Here is a 9,531-nt window from a genome sequence, read left to right as displayed (position 1 = left end):
AGTAGTGAAGCGAAGAAAGTGATAATGAAGAAGAAGAAGAGTTTCTGCCTAGTTTTGATACGTTTCAGGATTACTCCAAAGTTAGTCTGAGCATGGCGTTTATTATATCTAATGAAAAACAGCCAAGCTGTAAAAAAGGTGCGGCCCCCATAAAGGCCATGGTGAAAAAAGATGTGAAATCCAAGGTGGCGGCCAAGAAATGGCTGTGATGGTAGGTTAATGGTTACATTTTAATAACAACAATTCAGGTGAATTTGGTGCCAAGACCAAGAGGCACAAAATTCACCTGAATTGCCGTTATTAAAATGTAACCATTAACCTACCATCACAGCCATTTCTTGGCCGCCACCTTGGATTTCACATCTTTTTTCACCATGGCCTTTATGGGGGCCGCACCTTTTTTTACAGCTTGGCTGTTTTTCATTAGATATCACTTCTTTTTGTATTTGTGTACTGCAAAGCCGGCCTATGGCTGGCTTTGGGGCTTTTTTAACCCATGTGTTTTTTTCTTTACCACAGGAAGAAGAAAAGAACTTAAAGAAGAATTTTAGTACTTCAATTATTTTTGATTTTATTAGTAATTATACAAATTATATACATATATTTATTACATGCTCATTATTCCCCACAGGATTTTTTTTGCAGCTGATCTCTCTACTGGGTGACTTGAAATGTAGCTGAACTATATACAGGATGGTTTCTTTGTAGCTGAACTCTCTGTAACAGGTGATTTGTTTGCAGCTAAACTCTCTACATGGTGGTGTCTTTATAGCCGAACTCTCTACATGATGGTTTCTTTGTAGCTGAACTCTCTATAAGGTGACTTCGTCTAGCTGAACTCTCTACAGGGTGATTTTTTTGTAGCTGAACTCTCTGCAGGGTGATTTGTTTGCAGCTGAACTCTCTACATGATGGTTTCTTTGTAGCTGAACTCTCTACAAGGTGACTTCGTCCAGTTGATCTCTCTACGGGGTGATTTGTTTCTAGCTGAACTCTCTACAGGTGAATTGTTTGCAGCTAAACTCTCTACATGGTGGTTTCTTTGTAGCTGAACTCTCTACAAGGTAACTTCTTCTCTACAGGGTGATTTGTTGTAGTTGAATTCTCTACAAGGTGGTTTGTATGAGGCTGAACTCTCTACATGGCGGTTTCTTTGTAGCTGAACTCTCTACAGAGTGATTTGTTTGCAGCTGAACTCTCTACATGATGGTTTCTTTGTAACTGAACACTCTACAAGGTGACTTCTTCTAGCTAATCTTTCTACAGGATGAATTGTTGTAGCTGAACTATCTACAAGGTAACTTCTTCTAGCTGATCTCTATACAGGGTGATTTGTTTGTAGTTTAATTCTGTACAGGTGGTTTCTTTGTAGCTGAACTCTGTACATGATGGTTTCTTTGTAGCTAAACTCTTTACAGGGTGACTTCTTCTAGCTGAACTCTCTACGGGGTAATTTCTTTGTAGCTGAACTCTCTATATGATGGTTTCTTTGTAAATGAACTCTCTACAAGGTGAATTCTTCTACCTGATCTCTCTACAGGATGATTTGTTTGTAACTGAACTCTGTACAAGTGCGTTTTTGTGGGTGATCTCACTGCAGGTTGATTTGTTTGTAGCTGAACTCACTAAAGGGTGATTTTGCTTGTAGCTGAACTCCTTGCATTGTATCTAGTTTCTAGCTGATCTCTCTACAGGGTGATTTGTTGGTAGTTGATCTCTCTATAAGTTGATTTGTGTGTAGCTGATCTCTCTGCAGATTGATTAATTTGCAGCCGATATCTCTACAAGGTAATTTGTTTGTAGCTGAACTGTCTATAAAGTGATTTATTTGTAGCTGATCTCTCTGCAGGTTGATTTGTTTTAGCTGAACTCTCTACAGGGTGATTTACTTGTAGCTGAACTCCTTACATTGTGACTACTTTCTAGCTGATCTCTCTACAGGGTGATTTGTTTGTAGCTGATCTCTCTACAAGTTGATTTGTGTGTAGCTGATCTTTCTACTGGTTGATTTGTTTGTAGCCGATCTCTCTACAGGGTAATTTGTTTGTAGCTGAACTCTGTACAAGGTGCTTTTTTGTAGGTGATCTCGCTGCAGGTTGATTTGTTTGTAGCTGAACTCACTAAAGGGTGATTTGCTTGTAGCTGAACTCCTTACATTGTGTCCAGTTTTTAGCTGATCTCTCTACAGAGTGATTTGTTTGTAGCTGAACTCTCTATAAGGTGATTTATGTGTAGCTGAACTCCTTACATTGTGTGTAGTTTCTAGCTGATCTCTCTACAGGGTGATTTGTTTGTAATTGATCTCTCTACAAGTTGATTTGTGTGTAGCTGATCTCTCTGGGGGTTGATTTGTTTGTAGCCGATCTCTCTATAGGGTAATTTGTTTGTAGCTGAACTCTCTACAGGCTGATTTGTTTGTAGCCGATCTCTCTACAGGGTAATTTGTTTGTAGCTGAACTCTCTACAAGTTGATTTGTGTGTAGCTGATCTCTCTGCAGGTTGATTTGTTTGTAGCCGATCTCTCTATAGGGCAATTTGTTTGTAGCTGATCTCTCTACAGGGTGATTTTTTGTAGCTGACCTCTCTTCAGGGTGATTTGTTTCTAGCTGATCTCTCTACAGGGTGATTTTTTGTAGCTGACCTCTCTTCAGGGTGATTTGTTTCTAGCTGATTGCTCTACAGGTTGATTTGTTTGTAGATGAACTCTCTACAGGGTAATTTGCTTGTAGCTGAACTCCTTACTTTGTGTCTAGTTTGTAGCTGATCTCTCTACAGGGTGATTTGTTTGTAGCTGAACTCCTTACATTGTGTGTAGTTTCTAGCTGATCTCTCTACAGGGTTATTTGTTTGTAGCTGATCTCTCTACAAGTTGATTTGTGTGTATATAGCTGATCTCTCTGCAGGTTAATTTGTTTGTAGCCGATCTCTCTACAGGTAATCTGTTTGTAGCTGAACTCTCTATAAGGTGATTTGTTTGTAGCTGATCTCTCTGCAGGTTGATTTGTTTTAGCTGAACTCTCTACAGGGTGATTGCTTGTAGCTGAACTCCTTACATTGTGTCTAGTTTCTAGCTGATGTCTCTACAGGGTGATTTTTTGTAGCTGAACTCTCTTCAGGGTGATTTGTTTCTAGCTGATCTCTCTACAGGTAGATTTGTGTTGATTTGTTCATTGCTGATCGCTCTAAAGGTAATTGATTTGTTGCAGTTGAACACCCTGCAAAGTGTTTTGTTTGTAGCTGATCACTCTAAAGGGTAATTTGTTTGTAGCTGAACTCTCTCCACAGTGACTTGTGTGTAGCTGAATTCTGTGTAACTGAATTCTCTAGAGAGTGACTTAATTGTAGCTGAATTCTCTACACAGTGCATGACTTGTTTATAGCTGAACTTTCTTCAGTGTGACTTGTAATGTTCTGAATCTCTATAGTGGTATATTTGCTTAACTCTCCACATGGTGACTGTCTTCTTGCTGAACTGTCTATAAGATTAACTGTTTGCAGCTGAACTCCCTACAGAATAACTTGTGTTGTAATAAAATTCTATAATGGAGTAAATAAATTAGCCGAATGCTCTATTAGGGTGACTGTTCTATTAGAGTATCTCGATCTCGCATTTGCTACACGGAGTTGGCTTTCGAATCATAACTCAGTGGTTTGTAATCCGATTCTTCTGTACTACTGCAAGGACTTTCTATGAAGATTATTCCAGCTATACACCGATTTTCAGCTCATTGCTCTAAGCGGTTTGCCTAGTAGGCGTGAAAACTAATACTTTTTATTCATAAAAATCGATCGCGTAATTGTGACACAGGTTGGGTTTTGTGTCATATCTCCGTGGTCTTTATCTCGATTCCTTTCAAACCACCAAAAGGCACTCCTACGATGGTTACTCCATCTACATAGCAATTTTCAACTCATTCCATGAAGCGGTTTACCCTGTAGGCGTGACAACAAATCGATCTTGTTTTACGCGAATAATCGGTCATAACTCCTGAACCATTCATCGGATTTGTACCAAATTTGATGCTAGGATTCAACTTTGGACTCCCTTTCTGTGTGCCAAATTTCAAGGCGATCGGAGTACGCGTTTGCTTGTTATAGCAATTTTTGCAAGTGTGCGAAAAGACGAAGAAGAAAAAAAAACGAAGAAAAAGAAACGAAACTTTGGCAGCTCGTATCTCGGAAATGGCTGGAGCGATTTCCTTCAAATTTGGAATGTAGACTCCCTTGGCTGGCGGGCAACTGTGTAGCAAATGTGGTTCCCATCAGATAAGTGATCACCGAGATACAAAGGTGTGAAAATGACGTTTTCGTTCTTCCTGTCAATATACTCACGGTGTGGCGCGCCGGCTTCTTGGGCCGCACGACACACTACCGTGTGTCTTGATGTGAATTAAGCTAATTTGTCACGTGGATGTTTAATGCACATGTCAATGTTAGTCCCTACCCCTATTTGCAGAACACAAATTATTCATAATGAAGTGTTCATAATAAACTGAGTTTCTAGAGTCAGAGGTGCTTGTAGAGTTATACAAGACCTTAGCAAGTCCAATACTGGAATAGCTATGGCAACCTTGTCGGGGGGGGGAGACTTGTTTTAGATCAAAGTAGAGTTGAAAGCGTCCAATCATAGATACAAGAATGCTTACCGAGATTGGAAATGGAAGTATGCTATGTCATCATTTGTGTACAAAATCCCCAATGTTATGTCACAGCCTTTGATGTTATCCATTTCGCCTTGTTGCGTTGGTACAGATAACTCACTTTCTGTACAAGTTTCACTTCAATTACTTTGCCACGAGGTTGTATTACACACTAATGGAGTCGCTAGACTGCAATATACTGAGGTAAAAAGTTTCTGCTGGTTGTAAATTTCATTTTTGTAACTGTCAGTTGAAAGCGCAGGTCGGACTTGATGAAATATGGGCTTGTATCTTTCACCTGTGAGTATTCAAACTAATTTGTATGCTGAGCGCATGTCTCATGGCCATAACTAAGTAGTGCCTACTTTATCTATGGTCCAATGAAGGCTGTGCCTCTACTCTGGAAAGTCTCCGCTCCAGTCCCATTTTGTTAAACCCCCTAACACATGTATTGTCTCGAAGTTTGAATTCCCCTTTGTATAGAAACCCAGCTAATAAAGCCACTGTACACACATCATCAATATTTTAATCAAATTGCATGTGTTAATTGAATATTGGTAATCTCCCTCTGAGTGTCTTCCCATAAGTACTGGAAGTGTTCCTTTACAGCAACTGTTGTCACTGGTGGTGAAGGCAACTAGGGAATGTCACTCTTTGCCAGCAGCTGATGAAGACTATGAATATTACTCTAGCTATCCATCCTTCACTGAGTTTACTGCCAAGATGGGGCAGCGGATTACTAAAAGGTGATTGAGTGTTCTCTAGCACTTATAGTAGTACTGGGTATAAAGGAGACTTGCAAACTAGAGATATCTGTTATCCGGACATCCGGATAGTAATTTGAAGCCATCAGGATAGCAATACAGTTGAATTAATCATTTCACCCTATTCATTACTAAAAGCCCAGTTGTCATAATATCACAAGTGTAATGTTTCTTCTAATCGAATTAAGAATAAAGCGACCGTGTTCATGATACAGTTTATAGTGATTGATGACGTCACTATTCATAGGATATCTGGAAATATATTATTCAAGATATCCAGACAGAAAATAGCTGTTTGAGCCCTATTGTAAACCTCTGAGTATGACAAATGAATTTTTATTCCTTTCTTTTGTTGGGGGGGGGGGGGGGGGTGGGTACATCAGTTATATACTGGATAGCCTGTATAGTATTGCTATTGATATACAGTACTGTTTTGTTTCTTGTCATTTAATTTTCTAGTATTGCCAGAATTACTAAATACCATCACATTACTGGTCCCTGGCCATCTGATGGGATCCAATTAGGATCATCAAGTAAATCACATGATCATGGAGACTTATTTGAAGCTGTGGTGGAGGCCAATGACACTTTACTGGAGCAAGTAGTACGTAAAGGATAAGATTTTGATTGGCTGGTTTAAACCCCTCTCTTCTTTTGCAGGATAATCTATTAGATGAAGCCACAGGAGTAAAGAAGGCTGGCCAAGCACTGTCTGGAACATTGGACAGCAAAAAGGTTTGTTAAAATTATAAGTGCTCTATGTATAAGGTGCATACACACACAGTACATATGTTTTAGTTGGAAGTGTATGACATGCAAAATATTGAAGAAGGTGTGTCTCCACTCAAGTACAAGTTACGTAGAGTTGGAGATGATGTGTAATATAGCAGGAATCAAATTAAATTTTATTATTAGAAATGTCCCATTGTTATCTGTGTATTGTGTGTTGTATACTTCAAATGATTCCTTTTTACCTTTAACGCTGTGACGTGTTGTTTAGTTAGTTAAGGTACAAGTTATGCTAACCTTGGTACAGTGATTGTTGAGTGGTGTTGGAAGCAATGCAGTGCAATTTCTCTTAAAAGGACCTCCATGTAAATGACACTGTAGACTTTAACCCTCAGTAAATAAATGACAGTTTCTGATCTTCGTACTACAGTCTATATCTCTACCAATACATTTTTTACCTCTGAAAAAAGGCAACCTGTTTATAATGGTATCAAATTCAGTTGGTCCAAAAATGTCTGTTATGTACTGTACCTGTAGAAGTCCCTTCATACTTATTAATATTACTTGTATCCCCAGGTGGAGCAGTCACTACAGAGGGGACATGTTAAAAAAGTCAGCTACATCCATTCCTCCAATATGATGAGACCTCAACTGAAGTGGGCTGACAAGATTGACAACTCCAACACTCCATTCCGACCAATCATCAAGCACAAACCAAATGCCCTGAAGCCACTACCATCAAGTAAACAATATATGTGTTTATATGTATAGTGTGGTGTGTGTCATTACATGATGTAAGTTGTACTTGTTGTGGCTTTTAGTATTGTTGTTGTAAAAGAGGAAGATTGGTCACACATCACAAACGTGTGGCGTTTTGGCTTGTGTGACTGTACAGTGAAACATAGTCCTGGTGATTTAGGGCTTGTCGTGAGGCAGGTGTGACGGTCTGATGATGCATGACCTTATTCTTTGTCTTTGTGTAGATGATGTACAATATCATGTGTTGGCAACCTATTTTAGTTTTTTTGTATTGTATTATTTTCAATTGTGGGTTTCAGTATTACTACCCATGTGTCATATAGTTGATGTACAGGATGGTGCCACTATCAGTAGTTTCATTAGTGCCGTGAGAGATAAGGTGACCTCTATTAAGAGTTATGGACACCCATATCGATATGAACTAGAGAAATTTGAGCCAATTACAGAACAGCTGGAGATAAAAGACCCACAGGCAACGTGTTGTCATTTGTTTTAACTTCTACATGTCTTATTTTGTGGGGTTGGTATTTGAGGGTCTCTCACAGTGTTGATAATCAGGACCCTTATTATCCATAGTCCCATTTGTACTAGTCTACATTAATACATATTATTTAGGCCCCTGAAATCACAACACCTTCATAATTGCATGGTCCTTGTAGTATTAGTTAAAACCTGAAATCAGTACAACATGATACTATGTGTTGAATCAGTATAGAAAATCTTACACTCTAAAATAACAAACTGTGTGTGAAAAGGACACACCATGCACACTGATGAAAATATACATAGTCTTATGTTCACAGTACTGTATGTTTCAATTGTGGTTGTGAGTTTACTGATGATGTAACAGCATCCAGGAGCCCTCAGTGATGTTCCCTTGACCACGGTGACTAGTGTAGAACAGCTACAAGAGCTCAGTAAACTACTGATTGGTGTGAAGGAGTTTGCTGTTGATCTGGAGGTGAGTGTGTTGTTATTATGCATATGTATGTAGCTGAGTATATAGCTCCGTACTGCCATCATGAATAAGACAATTTGTGCTGTAGACTTCAATAATCCACATACGTAGCATAATTACTCCAAGATACCAGTCTTCTAAAGATCAGCTACAGTATAAATTTAATGTATTTTTTTCTTCTTTTTTGCACACGTACAAAAGCTGCCATATAACTCAAAACACGTTGTCTGATTGTCTTGAAATCTGGCAGTAAAGAAGGCAAGACACACACAAGCAAGTCCCAAAGTCTGCTTGTGGTGGCTGGCTTTGGGGCTTTACAAAAGGGACTGATATTGATCGATATCACATGTTACAGCAATTCCTTGGCTTCCACCTTTACCCTGGCTTTCTTGAGTATAATTATGTGCATACGTATTTTTGTGCAGAGACATTCATCTCATGAATTGTGTCTGTACAAAGAGTGTATGTACGTATACATTGGAGTCAGTGTACATATGTTTGGTTGAACAGAGCTCTGAATGAGCATTAAAACCTTTACATATAAAATGGTACAAAACCATTCAGATAATGTACAGTACTGCACAGCTCTAGTCAGTTCACTGTATAAGCCTGTCATTTTAACAATTGTGTGCATCATTTGGTTTCATTGATTTTCAAATGTACGTATCAGCTCCAGCTTGTAAATGGCTTCCAACTCTGTTAACTGTTTAGGCACTTAACACTCTGTGTGTTTGTGTTTTTCTGTGTGTGTTAGGACAAGCAAGAGCTCAGAGGGACAGACAATAGCAGTTTTCATATATTTTAGTAAACTGTTTTACAGTGTATGTATGCCTTTCCCTACAGCATCACTCCTACCGATCCTTCCTTGGAATAACGTGTCTGATGCAGCTATCTACTCGTAACCATGACTACATAATTGATATCCTGGAGTTGAGGGATCACATGCACATTCTCAATGAATCATTTACTAATCCTCGTATTGTAAAGGTGTGTGTGTAGTGTAGTATTGTGTAAACAGCTAAAGAGCTTAGACTACTATACCAGTTTAGTGCATACAGTAAGTGTTGTCACTCCCACTGCAGGTGCTTCATGGAGCAGACTGGGATATCATATGGTTACAGAGAGACCTAGGACTATATGTTGTGAATATGTTTGATACCCACCAGGCCAGTCGCATGTTACAGCTACCCAAGAACTCGCTGGCCTTCTTGTTAAAATACTGTTGTGATGTTGATGCTGATAAGAGATATCAACTAGCTGATTGGAGGATTAGGTGAGATATGGGGGCAGGGCTTGCAGTTGTAGGAAATCTCATTGTAAATAAGACCACCTCGTTGTGAAGTAATGCATGCACACGTGTATATTATAGCATGCTCTACCACTTATTTCACTCAGGCCCCTCCCAGAGGAGATGTTACACTATGCCAGAGAGGACACACACTATCTACTCTACATATATGACCGGATGAGGAACGAGCTGATTAGGCGTAGCAACAATGATAATAACTTGTTAAGGACTGTCATCAGCCGTAGCACTGAAATCTGCCTCAAGGTACAGTTGTGTTCTATTGAATTAGTCTTTCCCCAGTCCATTCCTAAAATCCATTCCTCCTAAATAAAGTACCATGTTCCATATTAAAGTGATCAAATACATGCAGAAGCTCAAATATACAGCAGGTAC

General features: G+C 39.1%; 1 protein-coding gene across 1 annotated transcript; it reads left to right on the top strand.

Annotated features, from left to right (window-relative positions):
• The first annotated feature begins 20 nt into the window (after positions 1-20).
• LOC136256468 (exosome complex component 10-like) lies at positions 21-9,465 on the top strand. The gene is made up of 10 exons (XM_066049438.1): positions 21-80; positions 5,250-5,386; positions 5,864-6,008; positions 6,065-6,139; positions 6,710-6,875; positions 7,216-7,364; positions 7,743-7,853; positions 8,694-8,837; positions 8,933-9,123; positions 9,246-9,465. The coding sequence occupies exons 2-10, from the start codon at positions 5,364-5,366 to the stop codon at positions 9,463-9,465; spliced, it is 1,224 nt and encodes a 407-aa protein (XP_065905510.1). The 5' UTR covers positions 21-80; positions 5,250-5,363.
• Positions 9,466-9,531: the final 66 nt, after the last annotated feature.

This window comes from Dysidea avara, chromosome 5 (assembly GCF_963678975.1).
Source record: "Dysidea avara chromosome 5, odDysAvar1.4, whole genome shotgun sequence".
Classification (NCBI taxonomy): domain Eukaryota; kingdom Metazoa; phylum Porifera; class Demospongiae; order Dictyoceratida; family Dysideidae; genus Dysidea; species Dysidea avara.
The sequence above is the reverse complement of the archived record's forward strand: the minus strand, read 5'-3'. Positions and strand labels throughout refer to the sequence as shown.

Coding starts and splice junctions, on each gene's coding strand:
- LOC136256468 (XM_066049438.1), top strand. CDS start 5,364: ATGGGGCAGCGGATTACTAAAAG. Junction 5,387..5,863: donor GGGCAGCGGATTACTAAAAG/GTGATTGAGTGT, acceptor TTAATTTTCTAG/TATTGCCAGAATTACTAAAT. Junction 7,365..7,742: donor TGGAGATAAAAGACCCACAG/GCAACGTGTTGT, acceptor ATGATGTAACAG/CATCCAGGAGCCCTCAGTGA.